General features: G+C 38.3%; 1 protein-coding gene across 4 annotated transcripts; it reads left to right on the forward strand.

The window, feature by feature from the left end:
• Positions 1-590: 590 nt before the first annotated feature.
• Positions 591-15,048, forward strand: LOC110000242 (carboxypeptidase Q). 4 transcript variants are annotated; one of them, XM_020655479.3, is made up of 11 exons: positions 591-716; positions 1,253-1,379; positions 2,571-2,786; positions 2,941-3,057; positions 3,137-3,344; positions 3,491-3,698; positions 7,312-7,423; positions 7,984-8,075; positions 10,737-10,832; positions 11,099-11,204; positions 14,437-15,048. In XM_020655479.3, exons 2-11 carry the CDS (start codon positions 1,253-1,255, stop codon positions 14,595-14,597), a joined length of 1,443 nt encoding a protein of 480 aa, XP_020511135.1. In that variant the 5' UTR covers positions 591-716; the 3' UTR covers positions 14,598-15,048. The 4 variants fall into 4 exon arrangements, with proteins under 4 accessions (XP_020511135.1, XP_020511134.1, XP_029137371.1 ...); XM_020655478.3 differs by having other exon boundaries at positions 693-814; XM_029281538.2 differs by having other exon boundaries at positions 700-764.
• The last annotated feature ends 7,579 nt before the right edge of the window (positions 15,049-22,627 follow it).

The following is a 22,627-nucleotide window of genomic DNA, read 5'->3' on the forward strand; positions in this document are numbered from 1 at the left end:
CAAAAGTACAGCAGGTGCCAGGAAAAAAAAGATTTCCAACTTCTGTGTTAAACTGAGCCAGCAATATGTGGAAGTAGCCAAATGGTCAGATGATGTTACTGAGAAGAAACACCAAATGGAAGAGGCAACAGCAAAACCAACTCAAGTGAAAGACGAGGAGACACTCAATGTCCTATAACACTGTAAAAAAAAAAAAAAGTCCATGGTTGAACATACACAGATTTTAAACTGTGCTCCAAGTTTTAATTTATGTTATAAACCCAGGACAAAACTTAAACCTCTCACAGAGGTCCATTAAGTATCAATTGTGAACCTAGATCCTAATAATTAGATAGTGATTTGAATTGAAATGTGAACGTGCTGGATTTGAGGTTAATGATTCTCGCGTAACTGCCTAGACGGAAATGTTTGTTGGTTTTGCTCACATCCTGCAGAATTGTATTAAAATAGCTATCACATGAGTGACCGTGATGTATTATTATAACAGTACAGATAGTAAGTGTTTCTTGTTTGTTTTGAGCAAATTAATCTTCAGTAGCCGTATACCATCCAATTTATTTATTTACAAAATAAAATGTATTTATTTTGTTCCTGAAGAAAGTTTTTTGTACCATATTTTGCTGTAAGTAATCTGTGCAGATGGAGGCTTTTATTGTGAAAAGTTGGACCGGACGGTTACTGTCGTCAGGCACGCTGAAATCACGAGCGCGGAAACGGTGAGAGGTGTTTACATCCCGTACATCAGGAGGTCTAAACTCAAAACTGTATGAAATCCTGCCACGCTTACGACAACAAACGATATTTGGTCTGAAGGGTTTGTGTTTAAATGTTCAATTAAGTTTTAAAAATAGTTCATGTTCACTGTTAACGAACTGCCACGACGTGTCTCTCCATCCGCTGTTCTTCTATAACTTCATTAAAATGTGATTCTGTACTGTTTGATTCAAGATGAACTCAGCAGGGTTTATGAACACGTAACGTTGCTACTCTGATTTTGGTGGTTTATTTAAATGATATCTTAATCACCGGAAACTGTTTTACCCTGCACAGAACTTAAGTTACGTCGTCACAAACTTTTCCTTTGAGTCAGTGTCAGAAACCTGCCAGCATTAATGTTATTACCAAGTCAGAACCATGTTCAGTGCTTTAGGGTTTACATGTATAACTTAAACGTATTTAACCACAGCCTACTGATTATAATTTACATTGGAAAGGTCATATTTGTAATCATTTGTTATTCCTCTGTCTGCAGATGGCTAGGGAAGATGGACCAACCTTCATCCTCTCCCTCTTCTTTTTTCTCTCAGTGTTATCATCTGTATGTGACTGTCATCCACACTCACTAGATAGGGCTGTGTCCAATCATACTAAAAGGAAAGGTAATCCAAACCCTCATATGAATGGAGCAATAAAAGCATTAGCATGGAGATCAGTTTCCTCTAGTTTATTTTTTACTTCAGTCATACTGTTAAGAAGGGTTCATATTTGAGGTACGATCACCATGGGGGGCATCGGGTCAGGATGCAGGAATCCAACAAGACTTGATTTTTATGTAACAGGTTTATTTCTTTTCAAGTTAGGTGAATCATAAAGGGTAACATAAGACACACATGGGATTGAACATCCATGCTGAAAGACAAAATAAAATACTATTAGTACAGTAAACAAGTAAATTACATTACTTTCTGAAAGGAAATACAGATAAATAAAGTGCTTAGGACAAATTAAAATGGACTAAATAGTAACTAAAATAGGAGTGAAAGCCACCTTACCATTGCTGAACTGCTGCCCCATGTGAGGATGAAAACATGAGTGCAAGGGAGTGCCGTCTTAAATCAGGAGTAGGCAGGTGAATTAAATCTAATTAATTAATGACAGAGTGCAAACAACAACCAATCAAGGGGGAGAGGAGCAAGTGAGAAACCAGGAAGTTTTCTAAAGGAGGTGCAGTAGGAAAAGGGAGGAAGTGAAAGGAAACAAATAGTTATCTTTACTACACATACATCTATCTCTAAAGCCATGCACATCACACCCATGCAGCTGTCAATAACTCGGGTTGACAGACCTCTAGACAGTTTAAAAGATAATTGTGTAAAGTGTCCGCTATAAGCAGGTTCCGCAAAGCAGTAGAGTGGTGGAAAGGTCATTCAGATAGTATTTTAAAAACGACACAGCTTTATTCACTAGAATACAACATAAAACAAAAATGTCATATGGTACTCCTTCCTTGTGATTTTCAGTCTTTGTGATTGTGATTTATAAGAAAAGATCCATGTAGCACATTTGTGCAAATTATTACTTACAGTAATGAAGATACATTATGACTTACACTCTCCAAGGTGTACAACTGTATGTTTATACTCCTTTCTTATGCATAATGGTTTAAAGATCTTTGTTTGAGGTCTTTGTTGAATCCTTGAATTATGCTGTGAGCAGTATATTTACTTATATACTGAAATGACAAAATATTATATTTTTGGTGGGATAGTTCGTTGAAATATTACAATATTAATGTCAAAAAATACAGTTTGGAAGTGAAATCTGGCTTTATATGTTTCTGTGTAACGCAGTCCCAGACATAGCCACAGAGGTAGCAGGCTATGTTGATGTGGCCAAAAAGATTATTGACCTGGCCGTGTTCGGTGCTGCCCAGAACCGCTCCTACACACGGCTTGCAGATTTTACCGACACCATAGGGAACCGTGTCAGTGGCTCGCAGAACCTGGACCTGGCCATCAAATACATGTACACTGCTATGACACAGGATGGGTTGGATGTACATCTAGGTGAGTATGCCTTGTTACTGGGGTGTTATCGCAAGATGTTATAAGAGGGCACTGAGTGTAAAATTCAGAAATAAGTTGCACATAGTGAGCTTTCATGACTGGTTTATCCTTTGATTAATGTAACAGTAGTTCTTTTCATCATTCTCTTCTCCAGAGCCAGTCAAAATCCCACACTGGGTGAGAGGGAAGGAGAGTGCAGAAATGATTGCGCCTCGGGCCAAAAGTCTCGCTTTACTTGGTCTGGGTAGCAGTGTAGGGACACCACCTGAAGGTAAAGACGAAATCTGATATCATTTTACAGCCTTTCATCCACCTCCCGTTCACTACCCGTCTCACTCGTATGTCTGCAGGTATCGAAGCAGAGGTGTTGGTGGTTAAGTCTTTTGAGGAACTGAAGCAAAGAGCCAAGGAGGCCATAGGGAGGATTGTGGTCTTCAACCAGCCATTTGTCAGCTATGGAGAGACGGTGGCTTACCGTGCTTTCGGAGCCACTGAGGCAGCCAAAGTGGGAGCTGTGGCAACGCTCATTAGATCTATTACTCCATTCTCTATTAACAGGTATTGATCTATGAAGAAGAATGAATACAGCTACATCTTACTACAGCTGAAGGGCCCATAAACCTGACATTTGACCCTAAACTTCTAAATCAAAAGGCTCAATAGATTTTTATAGAAGCTTAATGCTTTCACCTCTCCCGCTCTAGTCCCCACACAGGTTGGCAAGATTACCAAGATGGAGTGAAGCGCATCCCTACTGCCTGTATTACCGTGGAGGACGCAGAGCTGATGTGGCGCATGGCACAGAGGGGGCAGAGGATTGTGGTCAGACTCACAATGGGAGCCAAGACTCTGCCGGACGCTGACTCCTTCAACACAGTGGCTGAGATTAAAGGCTGGCAGCACCCTGATCAGGTCAAACTCACTCTATGTTAACACACACACACATGACTTTCTATCTTGTTTTATTGTTTTTTTTTCTTATCACACACTTTTTATTACAGTGTTTTAGTGTCAGATAAAATCTCTTTCTGTTGGCCTTCCAAATTAATTGCATGGGAAACAGATGTCCTGTTTTGATTTTCTGGTCTTAATAAAGGCTCCATTATTTGGTCCTTTTCCCTCTCTTAATAAGTCTTCTCTGTGTCGATTCTTCAATTTAGTTGGACAAAGAAAGATGGCTAAGCCTCCCTTTGCTGACTAAAGATTTTCCCACAGCTGTTGAGTCTGCCTTTAGTTTGCTTGTGTGTGTGGGAGAGTATGAGATTGTGTGTATGTGGGTGTAATCTTTCCAGAGAACCACTGAGGCTCAGATGGATGGAAAGGCTGAGATAATCAGTGCAGGAATACATATTATCAACTACAAAATTAAAGCCTCCCAGCATTTCCACATTGCATTAACAACATTTTTAATTAACCGGGCATACTGAAACAGTGTTTCAGTGTCATGAGAAAATATTTCTTGTTGTGTTTTATTGTGTTGAAACCATACACTGAAATGAGCAAATAAATCAAATATGAAATGAAATTAACCGGGCATTGTGTTTAAGACTCTCATTGTGAGAAAGGTCTTGTGCATCCTCAAGAGGAGAGTTTGTCCCGTGTTTTCATGGAAGAACATATATGTGGAAGATACCCAAACCAGGTATTAACCATCAGACTCCTTTATAATAGAATAAAAGGTAAAACTATGGTCCAAGTCGGGAGCCTATCACTGCAACGAATGCACACATGTCTGACTCAGATTGCAGAATGTAATGTTGTCCAATGTTACTTACAGGTCCTCAGCAAGTATGTGGGTAAGGATTCAGACACGTCTAGCAGGTGTAACCTGATCAACAGAAACGTGCTCAGCACAAACCTTCACATGCTTGGAGGTAAACAAAGAGGAGTATGATGCCAATGGCAGAAGTGACTGATGTGTCCGTCACAAATAGGACTATATTGAAATTGATGTGGGCTCAGAATTCAAGGAGAAGAATGCGCACAAATGGGTATAAAGTTAGAGTAGCAAAGAAACTGAAGGAACAGTTTTGAGGTCTTGTTGTCTGCTAACAGATGTGGGCAGGATCTTTGTTTTTGTATTCACAGGGACAGCCCCAGCTGAGTTCAACTAGCATGTCATAAAGAGCTGAACAGGGTATGTAAAAGTGACTGCATAGATTCGTGCAGATGAGTGGGAGAACCCATGTGAAACAGAACTGCTGTTGTCAAACTCCTTGAAGCCCGTGTGAAAGTCCCACATTGTAATTAATGAGTCATGGTGTGTAGTCTGCATCTAGGCGGAGGTTATCTGGAGCATGGGTGTTTTATTGTTGTTAAAGAAGTGTGTATATTGCATTGGGGATAGAGGCTGCTGTACACACTTTAATCTCGAGATGTGTTTTGTTTGGCACTTGAAGGTAGATGGGTGTGCTGTTGGTATTTCTCAGTGTGATTATGAGCTGCATGTGGGTAAAATTTTATTCCCTCACAAGCCTGTTGAGCCTGCAAATACAATGCCTGCCCATTTAACTAGAGCAACACATTACATGCTGACATTGTGGTCCAGAAGGTGAAACACAGGCATTCTGACTTTGGTTGCTAACAGAGAACTGCAAAGTGTGTTATTGTGTCTATTATATTTCAGCACTTCCCAGTTTGACTGAAGTTAACTTCAACTTCTTCATAAACAGCAGATTAATTTGTGAGAAAAAACTGGAGCCATATGAAAAATAAGTCAGGAGACTTGGACAACTGATGACATAATCTGTTACTATTCTGATCTGGGAACCAACCACGTCTTAGTCCCTCATTATAGAAAAGGGAAATGAAACACATGGCATGGATGACATCATAATTGGCTCTGTGACTTTGTGGGATGACTAGCAATAGCTGCAGTTATGGTGTGTGTGTGTGTGTGTGTGTGTGTGTGTGTGTGTGTGTGTGTGTGTGTGTGTGTGTGTGTGTGTGTGTGTGTGTGTGTGTGTGTGTGTGTGTGTGTGTGTGTGTGTGTGTGTGTGTGTGTGTGTGTGTGTGTATATAAGTGAGTCATTTCCACAGTTTAGCTTTGCTGAGGCAGCTAGAGTCAACTGAGAGTGATGATATTTTATACCCACTCAACCTCTACATTCTACAATTCACTTAGCAGTCGCTTTTATCCAAAGCGACGTACATCAGAGAGTAAGTACAACACAAGCAAGGATCTAGAAAAAAGGGAACAATGTCAGTAAGAGCAAACGATCAGCATTGAGTCCGATTGGACACACAGGTGCTGACAGGCATTGCACAGAGGCAAAGCACAACATTGACATATTCTTTTTCATGAAAACTTTAACTTTTAACATCTAAATCGTCTTGAGGTCAGGTGTGAGCCTTCTTACTATAATTACACATGAAACAAAATCATGTTACTAAACAGTAACCGGGATGAGTCCTGACTGTAGACGTCACTGTGCCGTATCTAAACATCTTCCCACTTTGTGAAGTCTCATGATTCAGACTATGTTAATGACATTTTAACTACCAGCGCCCTCTTCCAACACGCTGTAACAAGCAGCCATAAGCAGACTGCTAGCAATACTAGTCAGCTGCTTGTAGCCTTTAGTGGTAAAAGGGAGAAATTGATGCCAGCAGAGGCAGCAGGAACAGTTGTCCTGGTATTTCAACATGGCTGCTGGGCTGAATTTTATTACAACAGTGTGTTGATGAGAAAATTCCATCTGAACTGTTGAATACCTGATACATGCTGTGACCAGGTGTAAACCCTTACTTGGGAAACTCAGGGTTAGAGGAAAGAGATGAAGTGGAAGACAGTTCTGACATGCAGAACCAGCTCAGTCATTTATAGTACCTGCAGACAGAAACATGTCAGTATGTTGCTGTTCCTTTGTTCAAGTGTGTATCATCCGTTATCATATTACTAACTGATGCTGCTTAAACCATTCTCACTCTGACAATGCTTACATTAGGATTTTTAGCATGATGAAACTTAGTTTAGTACCAGTATATCATTACGCTAACATGCCATCAGCAGAAAACCCGGTGGTGCTAGAGGAAAAGTCCAAGGATCATCTTCAGGGCACCATGGATTCATTGCCAAAATTACAAGCCAAATCACTCAAAGATATTTTAGTCTGGAACAAAGTGAATCAGCCAACGTATGACATTGCTAAGCTTAGAGTCATGACACTGGCTCGGCCAAAAAAAAAATTAGAACTTCTGTTAGATAAGATTTTGAATTGAATGTGTGGTCTCATGGTCATTGTTCAGTCTGTGCTCATTCAGGTCAGAAAATGATAAATAGCTAGGACTATCGGGAGTATCCCACTGACGGGAATCCCACCCCCTATACTTACTGGAAGTGTGGAAATCACTCTGAACTCTGTGTTTTTCTTCTTTGCTTTCCTGCTTTATTGGGTCAGTCTGTGTGCCCCTGCATACCAACTGAGTTCAATTTAAGTTGTACCGTGTAGCTAGATGTTTGTTTGTACTTTAATAAAATGTCTGTCTCTTATGTTTATGCCTCCTTTACTGTCCTATCTGGTAGGTTGTCATTTTGAGTGGACATTTGGACAGTTGGGATGTGGGCCAAGGAGCCATGGATGATGGAGGTGGAGCCATGATTTCTTGGGAGGCCCTGTCACTCATCAAGGACTTGGGTATAACTGAAAGAGATGTATAAACACAACATATACAGTATAGTGATGCACTTGTGAAATTCCAGAGTAAGAGGATGTAAATACTGTGGAAATGCAAAGAGATTTTATAAACAGCAGCATGTTGCACAGCTCCTACACAAACACAATCTAGCCAATGATTGACTTTTGTTTTAGCTTTATATAACATGTTTGTTCTTCTGAGACCAGAACCTTAACAGGTGACTGGTCATAAAAACTTTGTGACACATGGCCTGAAAAAAGCTCACATTTGACTCCCTGGTTGTTGAACTTGAACTGAAAGTGAGTGAACACCATGACAAGAGAGCAGATTGTCCAGCTCCAAACTAGGAAGCAAATAAAACAATTCCACAGACTGTAAACAGTCATTTCCTACAACTGTCTGTAAAGGAAAAACAATGTGCATAATAAGGAAACTGGGATTAAGGATTTGCGTCATTTTGTTTTTCAATAAAAGTAAACTTTTTCCCCTTTGTTTTTCTTTATATATTTTTAAATTCTGTTGCTTTGTGTGTTTAGTTGAGCTTTTTGTTGGTTTACAGGTTTGCGTCCACGGAGGACTCTGCGTACGGTGCTGTGGACGGCTGAAGAGCAGGGTGGAGTCGGAGCACAGCAGTACTACAATCTACACAAGGTACTGTTTACTGTTACTGCACTATGTAATAGAAAACGTGCAGTAAAAGGGGTCAAGCAAATTGTGTCTGCTTTATTCACAGCTTGGTCTGAAACTATGATCAGGCCAACTGAGAACCTTGGCAGACTTCCTGCTGCTTTGATAAGAAGCAGGAACAAACAGACTACATTGTAATAGTGAAAGCATAGATTGTAGAAATCTACTTCCAGACATTGAGAGAGGTCCTGGCTAGCCATCCGATTTCTCTTTGTGCAAAGCAGTCAGACAAACAGTCCTGCAGAGATTCCAGCTTTAGAGCTTTGGCTGCCCACCAGGGGATGATCTGTAATATCATTGAGCATTGAGGGGCGGCTGTGGCTCAGGATCCCCATTAGCCACTACTTACGTAGCGACTACTCTTCCTCGGGTCCACTCATACAAACATGAATTTAAAATCCACACAAATTAAATTATAAAAAGTCCAAGACAGAACAGAAAAAGACAAAAATATAAATAAATGACAGCACAATAACAGGCAAAGTACAAATCAAGAACACCAAGATGAACCTATTGCAAGTCAAAAAGATTATCTCTCAAATGTTCACGTTATATCAATAAATACAGTGTTAATGTTAAAATCGTGTCAGGAAAACGGGAAAGTGGGACACAGGTGCGGACCCAGGGGTGTCTTAAAGTTATCCAAGAAGGATAACCACAAAAATCGCAAGCGATAGATTGGAGGGGGGGGGTAGGGAACAATGAAAACAGTATAGAGCCAAAACACTCCTCTAACTAATGCACTGAAAATTATCAACTAAACCACTGCTGCCAGGCAGCTGACTCGAAACTATATTTTCCGGGAGACCCAGAAACAATTCATGGAAGTAAAGGCTGCCAGGGAGGCCTTAAAACTCTACACAAAAGGCTGGGGTATATCAACTACCCAGCACCCCAAGTTATTTTGGCAATAGACACAAATACACAGAAAGTTATTGGTTTGTGTTTATGAACACACAGACAACAAGCGACAACACAGGGAGACCCTCTCACTACCTCTGAAGGTGAGATAATGAGTCAGCACAGAGCACTGAATTCCAGGAGTATATATAAGCTCCCCACACCTGGTTTTAATCAAGACCAATCAGCCACAAACACACCTGACTCTGCACTTAGGTGATTCATTCACCAACCCCAGTGAGAAGCCAGAGAGTTTGTCCTTAAAAATTGTATAATTATTTTCCTACTTAAAACAAGAAAAACATACACACATTTACATACATACTGTATATGCATACACATACACACATATACACAATAAACATAGAAATTCTACACTAATTATCAAACATTGGTATTACAATTGATAAGTTCATGAGAGTCTCAGTGACACTAGATATTTCTTTAATTTCTTTTTTAAAAACGGTTTTACTGGTCAGACTGGTAATATCTGATGGAAGATCATGCCACATCTTCAACAGTTTGTTGTCTTACGTTAGTGTTAGAGGGTGGATGTGTAAAACAACCTCTTGTAGCATGTTTAGTATTGAAATCATGACCATTACCATTAAAAAAAACAATTGATTAAACAATATATTTGGAATTTCACACATTGAAATATTTCTAAAAAAGCAAAGCAGAGAAATCATTGTCCTTTCTTTCACCAATGGCCAACCTAAAGTTAAATGCAATTTTGTGATATTAGCTCTTCTGTCACAGTTCAGCTCAAGTGAGTTAGGACTAAGGTTTGTATAACACGAGAGATACAATGCTGTGGTAAAAACTTTGTGCTTCTCCTTATAACTGCCAGACCTCTCCCCAATAACTCTGACAGTTTTCTCAATTGGCTTAGACTTCTTCAGTCTGCTGTCTAATAGCACACCAAGGAGTTTAACTTCTTCTACTTGTTCCACAGGAACTCCTTTTACAGATACATGTAACTGTGGATTATCTTTTAGTCTAACATTTGTTGCAAATAAAAATGCTCTTTGTTTTTGATAAATTAAGAATTAACTTGTTACCCCATGCCCAGTTTACAACAGCCTGTAGCTCCTGCTGGTAAGTAAAGTGTTGTATCATCTGCATACATCACTGCTCAGGATTGATTTAGAACAAGAGGAAGGTCATTAGTGAAAATTAGGAAGAGTAAAGGTCTAGAGTCAGCTGTCTCTCAACTGGAAGGTTTGGGGTTCGATCCCCAGCTCCCAAAGCAATGTCTGATGGGCAAGACACTTAACCCCAAGTTGCATGTGTATGAATGATTTAGTTTAATACTGATGGACACTTTACATAGCAGCCTCTGCCATCAATCTATGAATGGGTAGGTGTGACCTGCGGTGTCAAAGGGATAGTCAAAAGACAAGAACATTTACCAAGTCCATGTAATAAAGTACAGAAATAGAGACACACACTGACTGAATTCAACCCAAAAAAGTACATTTTTTACACATGAACCCTCTAACAGAGTGTGAAGTTCTAACATGTGCTACTGCATATTATTAAAACTAAAATAGCCACAGTTATATGAGGCAGATAATGCATTAAATGGCCTGCTCTTTCCATTGAATGAAGCTCTCTTAGTTTTAGGTTCTTTGTTTTGTGTCCATGTCCTCGCTTGATATATTTTTGTCTTTTCCTCTTCTCTCTGCTCTTTCTTACTCCCATCTTTGTCCTCTTTCCACACAGGTGAATCTGTCCAACATTGACATGGTCATGGAGTCTGACTCGGGAACCTTCACCCCAGTGGCTCTGCAGTTTGCTGGCAGTGATGCAGCAAAGAAGGTAGGATTAAGATAGAAACTACCGTGTTCTTCAAATAAAAGTTTGAGTTCTGTGTTTTTTTCTTCCATCTTCTCCCCTTTTCTTGTTAAACCTATCTTCAGACATTGCTTCTTAGATTAGTTATTTTTACGAGGTCCAAACATTCAGAAAGTCAGTGTCCTCTATGTGGACATTACATCCAGTTACATGGTCATACAACATTGACGATGACTACATCATGTTTAATTACGTTCTAATAGACACTTTGCTGGTGTTTGTTTAAACAGGTGATGGAAGAAGTGGTCAAACTGTTGGCTCCCATTAACACCACCAAACTGGAGGCACACGGAGAAGGGACAGACATCTCACCTTGGATGCAGGCTGGTGTGCCAGGTGAGATTCAATGTTTTAGCACATGTTGGTGATAGGGCAGGACTTTTCAAAGTGTGTTTGGGCTGGTTGGTTGGTGGGGGGCAGAGACATTGCAGTGGTGGGGGAGGGCACATGACTAGATCAAACAGGGTCTATTTAACCAAGATGCCAAGTAAAACTTGGCCCGTTTAGTCACCATTTTACAATTATGTCATATAATTAGAACTATGATGATATGATAAAAGGCAAATTAAAAACATGTTATGAACATGACTCTTTTTGGATCATAAACCAAAAACAGTGGAAAAGGGAAGTAACACATCCTAATTTCTGTGGTAGATGACCTTTCTTTTCTCTGGAAAATACTGTGTTTCATTTCCTCAGGAGGAATTTTGTATTGTTTAGCGGGAAGTGGCGAAAGATTTGCTCTGAGGGGATTTTTTTTTTTTGAATTGGAGTTTAAACTCAAAAAGTGAAAAAAGGCAAGTGTCAGTGTGGTCAGTTCTCAAGTTGAATCTCAGTCTTGATGTGACCAAGTGATTCAATTTGTGAAGTTGTTGATAACTGAAACAACAGGGTAATTGTATTGGTATTTTATTAGTTTCTTTTGAAAATAAATCATTGCTTAATGTTGGATATATTGAAACTCAGTCAACATAAATCAGCCTTACTAACAGTTTATTTGTTCAGTTTTCACACAGACCTCTTTACATTTTAACTACTGTTAAATAACATCTTTGCCTCTGTTTTCGTTTCGAAGAAGTGAATACAGTAATTTTTTATACTTTAGATAACTGAAAGAAAAAAATAATTACTATTATTTTTAACAGCCCTAGTATTACTACTTTATTACTACTATTTTGCTTTTACTATTTTTACTACATTGCTACCACTGCTACTGTGGCGGTGTATGAATGGATTAGTGTTGTACTTACTCTATGATGTACGTCACTTTGGATAAAAGCGTCTGCTAAGTGAATTGTAACATTGTAACATACTTGTGCTATTTAAACTATCAGAACACAACAAGAACCTACTGTACAGATGTGGTGTCCAGATGTGATGTCCTTAAAAGTAGGATCAGAGGAGAGTCCCCTATAGCAGATTTAAAAATGATTTCATCATTATTCAAATAATTGTAGATGTTGCTACCAACACACTACTAAACACAAAGGTAAGTTGCAAGTAAAACAAAAAAGTAATGTGACTTATTGTCATCTTGATAAAAAAAAATAGGATAAATGTTGTTCATGAAGAACCCTGGTAGAAATATAGGCTCTGTAGTATTCTCTTTTTGGGGTGTTTAAAAAATGTATATGCTTTTGAAGCTGTTTAATGAAATCACATTAACAAGCCTACACTTTACACTTAAAGATATAATGTTCTATTAAAAAGACAGAAGAAATGTCTGCATTAAGCTAATTATGTAAGGAAACCCAATAACATTGTCCAGCTTTGGAAAGGCTTCTGACCAGTCACCAGTTTCTAAGCAGGTCTGAACTCACATAGAGCTGCCAAAATCTTTGTGAATATTTCCCTATTTTTTTTAACCTTAAATTAAAATGAACCTGATTTCATTTTCTTGTGGTTTTGGTCCTGACTGATTCACTATAGCCAAGTAGAAGTGAAAGTGCTTTTTTCTCAGAAACACTTCTAGGTCTAACTTGTAGAAGAGGAACTGAAAACTAAATGAGCTGCCTCTGCAGTTCTGGTTGCTACAGGAGTATTATAAGTTCTGGTAGCTACAAGAATTATTGATAAATGGTAAATGGACTCAAGCTTTTCTTATCTTCTGCTTACTCAAAGCACTTTTACACCGCATGCTACAACTACCCATTCACACAATGATGGTAGAGGCTGCTATGCAAAGTGTCCATTGGTATTAACGAATAGCATTTATACACGTTCATGAGAGGGTGTGGAGATGGAATATCCCATTGCAATCCCCACTTCCATGTCAGATGTGTCCTTTGGCATGACACTTAAGCCCAAGTTGCTGCCGCTGCTTTCTCGGCGCGGGCACACATGTTCACCAGTGGGTGGCAGCACCTGGAAGAGGGGATTGCAATGGGATGTTCCATCTCCACATCCTGTTCATGGAGGCATTTAAGGTCATCTTTATTCGATCGAGTCAGGATGCGGGGGGAGTCTGGCAACTGGTAGGCCATTTTCCACTGGGATCTACATGGACGAGACCATTTGTCTGCTCCAACCTGGACCATGTACATCCAGACTCCTGAAGAGGCTGAATTAACTGCTTACCTGGGCAAGAATGAAATTCACGGCATGCAAGTCAATGAGTTTTTTCTTGGAAAAAAGAGAATTGCGCGTCAGTACCGTTGATGGGATAAAACCCCTTGAATTGCAGACCAGCCCATCTGAAGTCTGGGAAGGCAATATACAGCTATTCTCTCAGAGAAAGAACTGGGGAAAACCATACTGCAGCAGCTTTCAGAAGGCTTGTCAATGATTGTGTCATGTCAGCTAACTTCAGTCTGCACCTAAGCTACATAGGTTACCACAGGTCCAAAAAGCAACAGGAAGGAAATGGAGCTCTGAGCTGGAGGTACAGAAAGCAGTGAATAGACTCTCAACACCAGGAGGTTGTGGGCAAGGTCCAGACAGGGTGGGAAGGCTTGGGATGGGGTGAGCCATCCATTGTACCGTCCAGAGCAAACAAGAGGGAGAGGAAGGACCTTGTTGTGTCTGAGGTTGTCAGAATGGAGCAGCAAGAGTACAAGGGTACAGGGCATTGCACTAGAGCAGTATGGGTACTGGACAACATAGAGGGGAGTGTCAGGAGTTGAGCCTTTAACTGGGCAGACATTGAGTCACAGGCTTGACTCAGCTTTATCATCACACCAACCTATGACACCCTACCCTACCTTGCAACCTTTTCCAGTGATTTGTGATAGTGACATCTACAGGACCACCAAGGCCTTCCTCATGCACTGTTTGTTGAGATGCAAAACAACACTGACCCAGGGTGGGTTCAGATGTTGGCATGACTAACCGCTCATGAAGTTGACAGAGGTGATGGAGAGAAGAAGGCAAGAGCCAGTAAGAACTCAGCAGTGACCAAGCACTTCAGTAGCACTTTGGCAGCACTTTCTCAGGCAGAGTGGAACCAGAGGCCAACACTAACAGAAGTAGATCTGTTCAGAGATTTCTTGAACAACTGTGTCTCAATTGTGTTGTCATTGTCAGGGAAACTTCTTTTAATCTCTCTTTTTCTCCATTTCTCTTCTCCCAGGTGCTAGCCTTCATGTTGAAGACAGTCGATACTTTTGGTTCCACCACAGTGAAGGTGATACTATGACAGTCCAGGATCCTCAAGACATGAACCTCTGCTCAGCATTGTGGGCTGTGGTTGCCTATGTGGTGGCAGACCTACAGGACATGCTTCCCAGGTAGCCAATTGGTACATTGCAATCTGAGGCTCAAATCAAATTAAATTTGGGTTTAAATAGATACAAATTGAATGTCAACTCTCCGAGGATAAACTAATGAATCCAGATGATAAAGGGAGAAACTGCATCTTTTTTTTAATCATGTGTAAATGCTTGTTTTATGAACGAGACAAGACCAAGAAAATAAAGAGAAATGTGAACGTTCTCAGGTGCTTTACTGTGTTGATGCTTCAATCAATGTAGTCAATCAATTTAGTTTCTGGAAGTGTAGAAATTAAATGTAACGCCTTTAAGTGTTTAAAATCAACTACACAATTGATGAGAGAGGGAGAGTGCTTCTTGTAGTCCAGTGAGGAAAAAAAACTAAGATGAAAATAAGTGTATAGAGAAATTGTAGAGCTGTCCAAGTTCCCAATGTTACTGCAAGTATTCATAAAGCCTTTATTTTAACATCATTTGTATCACTTGTATCATCTGTTATATCTGTTGTATCATCGGATTTTTTTAAGTATAATTTATTCTGCCTGTATTATTAGTAACTGTGGACATTTGTTTCATAAAGCAACATTGTAACAATCACTATTTTTGGACTAAGGGGAGGAGTTTGATCAATGTTGTGGGGCTTCTCCTGAAGTCAACCGTCATCTCCAAGTGTCTTAAATGGGTTTATCTCCAATTGGTTCTGAACGCACCAGAGGGCCAGCTGTTCCACCTCCTGTCTGTGAGCAGACTCATCACCATCCTGGATTAGACCTATGACAGTGGCAAACTTCAGGAGTTTCACAGAAGGGTCGGCTGAGGTGCAGTCAGTCATGTAGGGGCAGAAGAGCAGCGGGGAGAGAAGACACCCCTAGGGGGGCGCAATTGCTTATTGTCCAGGCGCTGGATGAGATGCTCCCCGGTCTCACCTCCTGTCAGTCAGGAGTTGTCAGTCATAAAACTGAATGTTATTTTATTTTCAAATTAATTGTATTTATTAAGTTTCATATTAAACTCCTTTAAAAGAATCCTTTACAAAGACCAACGAGTACATACAGTCTTCAGCTGAGATCAAACCATCCAGGTACATATATTTTACATCTGTCTAGTTAAGTGGAAGCATGTTATACACAGAAACACTTTGTGGAATAACGTGTAGAAGCAGAATACAAACTACAAACTTTACAGACAAATCTTCATTAAACCAAGCCAACCACAAACACACCCTCTTTTAAAGAACAAACAAAAGAGGAGCATAAGATAACTTCAGCAAATAAAGGCTTGGTGTTTTGATCAAGGACACATTGATTTAGATTCAGATAACTTTATTAATCCCAGAAGGGCAATTCAGTTTCATTGAAGGCATTAAGGTTCTAGACAGATGTGACTTTTTCTTTTAACTATCTTTGGAGTTTTTTCCTCGGAGTTAAAATGATGTTAAGATGATTCTACTGCTAACTTTCCTAATGAAAAAAAAAACATTTTTATGAATCTGAAGTCTGAGAGAATTGCAAAGACTGTTCAGGTTTTTTAAATATATTTTGATAGTACGCAGAAGTCATCGTGTAAGTTGTGCACACAAGATACTTATGTTGTGGCACAAGCTTATTTTTTTATATTTTTTACTGTTTGGGATTTCAGAGGCTCCGCCCATTGTCAAATCTGAGTTGAGATTAAATCTTTCAGGTTAAGATAAAACAAGATAGGACAGAGCTTTATTAATAAGGTAATAAGTAATTCTTGTACCAGGTTGCTCCAACATCGCAGTCCAAAAAAGAGAAGCACAAGAGCCTCAAATCTGAGAGAAATACTGTATATGAAACAGTATATTACATAGTGGATAAGGGTTCAAATCAAGTAAACTGTGCCAAACAAAGGATACAATATTATAAGTTACATAACAAAGTAAGTATAACAGTAATGGTATTATTAACAGTATGTTCGGACACAGACCCATGCTCCAGGTAGAGACCACACTGATAATAAGTCAGAAAGATTAAGAAATGTATGTTTAACTAAGAGAGGATAAACAGTTTGTTTCAGTGGATTTATAGTCAACATTAGGAATAAACTGACTTTTTATTACATTATTAAGGTCTTTTACATGCTCTTTTGTAAAAAAATAAAATTAAAAAAATTAGATAACATTGGTTATGAATCGGCACTTTACAAATAAAGACTGCTTGAGTCAGGTACAGTGACAGGAAATGTAAATACTTTATTGAAAAACCCAACAGAACATAAAACTTGTTTGATCATTTTCAGCAGAAGGGAACAAATTATCCCCAGAATGAGAGTTAAAATTTAATCCTTCAGGTGTTTTGAACATTTGGATTACTGAAACAAGATCAAGAAAAATTTAATGGAATATTGGACTTCCTCAGGTAAAGTAAATATTTTACTGCATTGCTACAACGATAAAAATAAAGGATGAAATGAGGATTTGTTTTTGGGTCTTTTAAAGTACAGATTACATTTGGATTTGGATTTTTTTAAATTCCGAACATGTAAAGAAAAAAAAAACAGACTGAATATAAAAAATAACTACGAACAGTGGAAAGTATAAAGCACAAACAACTGTTGGACAGTAAGCTATTTAAGTGACATGTCGGAAGAGGAGTGGGAAGAAGTAAAAATGTATAAAATCCCACCCCCTCTCCATCTATTCAGATAGCTTCTATGTGTAATATAATTGTAGGTTACGATTATGATTCATTATATAGATTATAATTAATGATACATTTCAATAATTATTTTGTAAAATCACATCACTTTTCCAGTGTAACAAAAAGGAACAGCCCTTTATCTCCTCCCTGGTATTGTTCGCTCTTTTCACTCTGGCTTACCTCATGCTTCTCCATTCTTATTTCTTCATTTTGAAAATGAGTCACTTTTTCTTCCTCTTTTAATGTCTAAGAAAACCAAACCGCCAGCTAAATCCTATTTATGACAGCAGAAAAGCAAATGGAGTGACATTCTTATGATTAATGATCTATTCATAGTATTACACAACATTTACCGAACTTTCTGTGAATGCGGTCACAAAACAGAATGAGGCAGGAACTATTAATATGATATGTCAGTATTACAATGACATGTTTATTACAATTACAATTTTAATATTTTATTTACACAGAAGCCTTCTAGGGACAAGTGTTGCAAATCAGCATTCGCTATTTACAGACTGCTGTTTTTAGTTTGTCAATGTATCTGTCCCTATGAAATAAAACTAAAACAGGTCCAGACAGCATCTACAAAAACACACACACAAACACACACACACACACACACACACACACACACACACAAACACTGACCTGACTTACTTGCCATACTTCCTTAAAATTGTAGTAAGTTTTAGCTAATGTGTTGATGTCAAGTCACTGTGAAGTGGACAGTGCAGCACCTCACAGTTTTACATTTTGCTCACTCCCTTTCTTAAGTAATCACTAAAACAGCTATGAGAAACTCAAAATGCATAGGCTGATGTGGTATAATTACACCACACAATAAGAATCTATGAATAATTTAACTCTGTGACAGAGAGCTTGGAGATTTGTGCTCTGGTATCATTTAGTGTGCTTGATAGCAGGCAGGGTTTTAATAACTGAGCAAAAATGGACCTGAATGACTTGATCCTTGCTTTGCATGTTAGTGAAAACACACACACACACACACACACACGCACATTTACAGCTGGGTAGCCAGGAACACATAAATTAGCTCTCCTGAGGTATGATGTCAGAGTTAGTAATCAAACAAGCGCTGATAAAGTCATTTTGGAAACACAGATGTGTGTTGTTGAGTGTGTCTGTGCGGATTTGACCTTGTGCCTATTTTGCACTTCCTCTTCCTCTTCATGGACCACTCATAGTGATTCACACATAGACAGTTTATTTAGTGAAGAATCACAGTCTGTCTGGGGATGTTTAACACTCACTGACTCATTGAACTTCTGAGATGACCAGTGTCTTCACCAACATCGGACTTACATCTGACTGACAGGACTGTTGGAAATTACTTCTAAATCCTGCTAAATTGAGGCCGCATTTCTTTTTTAATTCCTGTGAGTGGTGAAAGATTAACTTACCTTTTTAGTATCCTTTAAGAGCTTATACCGCCTTTTAACATGGTCGCATGGTACAGGCATTTAGATGTTAAATGTAAAAGCAAACTGACAAGAGTGGTCAATACCGGTAGTAAAATCATAGGGAAACCACAGATGCCACTTTGTGACAGGCATGTACTGAACACTAAAAAGAAAGCCCAAGACATAAGTGACCCTTCTCATCACTCCCAGTTCGAAGTGCTTCCATCAGGTCGGTGATTCAGACTGCCAAGAGCCACAAAAAAATGTTTATAAAAAAATAATTTGTACCAAATGCAATAAAAGTATTAAATTCCTAAAGGAAAAACGACCCCCTCAACTCTAACAGCACATTGTTTTATGAAAATACTGTTTTTAAACCGACAACTTTATGAAATGTCTTAAAACTCTGGCTTATTATTATACTAAATTATTATTTTAAATAAAAATTATTATTGTTTTATGAACCATGCTGACTGTGATGTTGTCGAGGACTACAGGCGCTCTCCTGGTTTCCTGCTGTGTTTGAATGTTGTCTTGTTTGTCATCATGTTTTTTGTCTTTGTCTTGTGAAGCCAAAGACAATTTTCCACTTTGTGGACAAATAAAGACCTATTCTATTCTATTCTAAGCAAAATATTTACAATTGAAATGCTGGAAATTAGGATTATAACAAGCAATCAATCAATACATTTTTATTTGTATAAAATAATTTATAAAGCACATATCAGTGCTGACTCTAAATCCTGACTGAAACTCCTCAAATATACTGTTGTCAGGGATAAATTCACATAACTGATTAGCTACCACTTTCTCCAGGATCTTTGAGATAAAGGGAAGGTTAGATATGATGATCAAAATGCTGACTTCCTTATTGATTAACCGATCATCTCAGTTCAAAAGTGGGCTAAGAATGAAATCCAGTCTGCAAGAACTTAAAGCCTTTTTGAGTAAATCAAAACAATTTGTAAGTCATTTATTTATGGTAATCTTTTGTTTTCCATGCAATTTTCTTTTTTAAAAGTTGGATGCATACATACATGCGAACATGCTGTTTTACGAGATCATTAAGAGATCATAAAGCATAGACCACCACCTTGTGGATAAATTCCACCATGGCACCTTTTAATTTCCTTCTTGTATTTCCATTGTTGTACTGGAAATCAGAAAGGTGGAGATGTATAAAACTGAGGTTAATAACAGACAAACAAGAAGCTGGAGATAATTCTTTTAGGATGTTTGAGGTAATAAAAAACATAGACTATCAAAAATGAATTGTTCAGACCAACTAGTCAGTGTGGTCATGCTTTGTGGTTCTGGTAAAAAGCCTGGCAAGCGGAGTTCTGTACCAACTGGAGTCGATCTATAGATTATTGGTTCAGGCAAGTAAAAAGGCTGTTTCAATAGTCAAGAGGCGATGAGATAAAAGCATGTAAAATCGTCTCTGTGCCTTTAACAGTTAAAATTGGTGAAATGTTTTAGATATTTCTGAGCTGATAAAAAATGTGTACATTAGCCAGCATCCTAAAATACACACACACACACACACACACACACACACACACACACACACACACACACACACACACACACACACATACACACAAAGAAAAGTAATGAGTACACTGTTCTTCTCCATACTCCTCCACTCCCACCCATAGACCCAGTAAATAAACCAACAAGAACAAATATACAGAAACAAATAATAATCAACTAAAACTAATTGAATAGAAGAAAAAGCTAGAAAACTTAAATTTTCAGTTTGTGAAGTATTCTTGCACATACACAAAACCTGCATATTTTATATAAAATGAACGAACTTGGGGCGTTCCCTCTTCCATGACTATTATTGAAAACCACTAGGGGAACTTTCAAAGTAGGAAAATAATGTAACTAAAGGTCTTGAAACATGTGTCCTGAGTTGTATTTTTATAAAGTAAGTTTCTCTAAAGGTAACAATACTGAAAGTTGGTCTAGAAACATCTTAGAAGTTGGGGGGGGATTCATTTTTCCAAAATAAAAGAATGTATTAAAAAAATATGTTATGGTGTTAAGTTCCCCGAGATGGCTAGGGTATGAGGGGAGTAACAATCATAATAAAACCCAGGGAAAAGAATAAGGAACTAAGTATAAGCAAATTTAACAATCATTTATTTATAAAATCATAAAACTAAACAATATCACAAAGTATTTCCCCCTAGAAAAACACTCTCCTTCCACAAACAGAGTATGAATATGTCAAGGTTTCTCAGAGTAGTACACAGCCAGATGGTCCACTGAACACTGGCTGACAGTTCCCTCCTGCTCTTTATACTCACTGATTGCAGACTGGGTACAGGTGTTGATCAGTGGCTGCAGTGAGGCAACACCTGGAGGGAACACATGAGAAGAGAGAAGAAAACACACACACACAACGGCACGTAACATATAGAAATGAATAACCTGCATTGTTTTTTGTCTATAAAAAGGTTGGGCATAGCATTTAAAAGGCATAGACAGTAGACGTGCATTGTAACCATGCGGTTGACCTTTTTTCCGCCGCCATGTTGCTGTATTTAAAACTCTGAAAACCTATCTTTGGCTGTTTATCCTCATTCACCTCATTGAATAGTGTATGTAACTCTGATTATGTCCAATAGGTGGCGCTGCTGTACATAAAAATCATTATCTGAAAACTGTGGAAAATACCGGGAGTGACTCGACGCCGCACAGCTCCTCAGAAAGAGCAAACGTCTGGGTAAAAAAAAATATATATCTTTTCACATATCATTTGTAGACCCTGTAACAGTCATATTTTAGTTGAAGGAAATAAATTTGACAATAAAATATATATCTACGATTCCTCAGAAAACATGGTTGACCGCTCGGTTGAGTGGCCAGTCTACGCAAACGGCCTGGCTCAAGTTGCTAATTTCTTATTTTAATCACCTTTTCTAACCATTGCTACTCATTCAATTTGTTAAATAAATTATAGGTTATTTTAACAAGTTCTACTCTCTGTGATGTTTATGTATGAAAAAACTAAACATTTTGTTGCAGAAATGAAAGAAATCCAGTCATGCCCAAAGAAACCCTAAACAGGCAAGTCAACCAGCTGGTTGACCTGCATATCTGCTTCCTGATTGGGTAATCTGATAATTATAACCTGAAATGTTGCTTAACAAAAAGGCAGGAACACAATTTAACCAACATTTTTTTTTTCTCAAAAAATTTTCTCAAAAAATTTCGGCCTCAAAAAAGTTCAAAATTTTCATGAAAAAAATTTGTCTCCAAAAAAAGTTGAACATTTTCATGAAAAAATTTCGGCTTCAATTTTTTTCATGAAAACAATTTGGCTTCAAAAATGAAGATTTTCATGAAAAATTTTCAGCTTCAATTTTTTTCATGAAAAATTTTCAGCTTCAATTTTTTTCATGAAAAAATTTGGCTTTAAAAATGTTGAAAATTTTCATGAAAAAATTTTGGCTTCAATTTTTTTCATTAAAAAGATTTCTGCTTCAAAAAAGTTGAACATTTTCATGAAAAGTTTTAATATTTTCCTCTGTCATGATGCTTTTGAGGTTGTGTGACAAACATTGAATTGCCTTGTTGTTGAAATGTGCTATATAAATAAACCTGCCTTGCCGTGCCTGCCTTGACTTTAAACTTATCTAAATTTTCATGGAAAGATGTTGATTTGAAAATTTCCCTTAAGGTCCAAGGGAAAAAATGTTGAGAGGACCAGTCGACATGTCGAAAAAAAACCCGATAACCACGGACAGGACTCAAATTTTTATAAAAAAACAATGACTGCGGACCTTAAGGGAAATTTTCATGAAAAAAAGGTTGACTCAGATCACCCAGAATGATGAGCAGGAAGTCTGGATATTTCTTACTGGATGTTAATTTGGTCAGCCAGGTGGTGTACCGCCTCTGCTACAAAGGCCTGGGATGGGATATAAACACTGACCAGAACAAACAAGGAGAAC

Source organism: Labrus bergylta, chromosome 8 (assembly GCF_963930695.1).
Source record: "Labrus bergylta chromosome 8, fLabBer1.1, whole genome shotgun sequence".
Taxonomy (NCBI): Eukaryota; Metazoa; Chordata; class Actinopteri; order Labriformes; family Labridae; genus Labrus; species Labrus bergylta.

What these genes read in the sequence shown, in the direction of transcription:
- LOC110000242 (XM_020655477.3), top strand. Translation starts at nt 767, where the DNA reads ATGAAATCCTGCCACGCTTACGACAACAAACGATATTTG. An exon ending in TGGGTTGGATGTACATCTAG is followed by an intron (nt 2,787 to 2,940) that starts GTGAGTATGCCT and finishes TCTCTTCTCCAG; the next exon opens with AGCCAGTCAAAATCCCACAC. An exon ending in GTCACTCATCAAGGACTTGG is followed by an intron (nt 7,424 to 7,983) that starts GTATAACTGAAA and finishes GTTGGTTTACAG; the next exon opens with GTTTGCGTCCACGGAGGACT.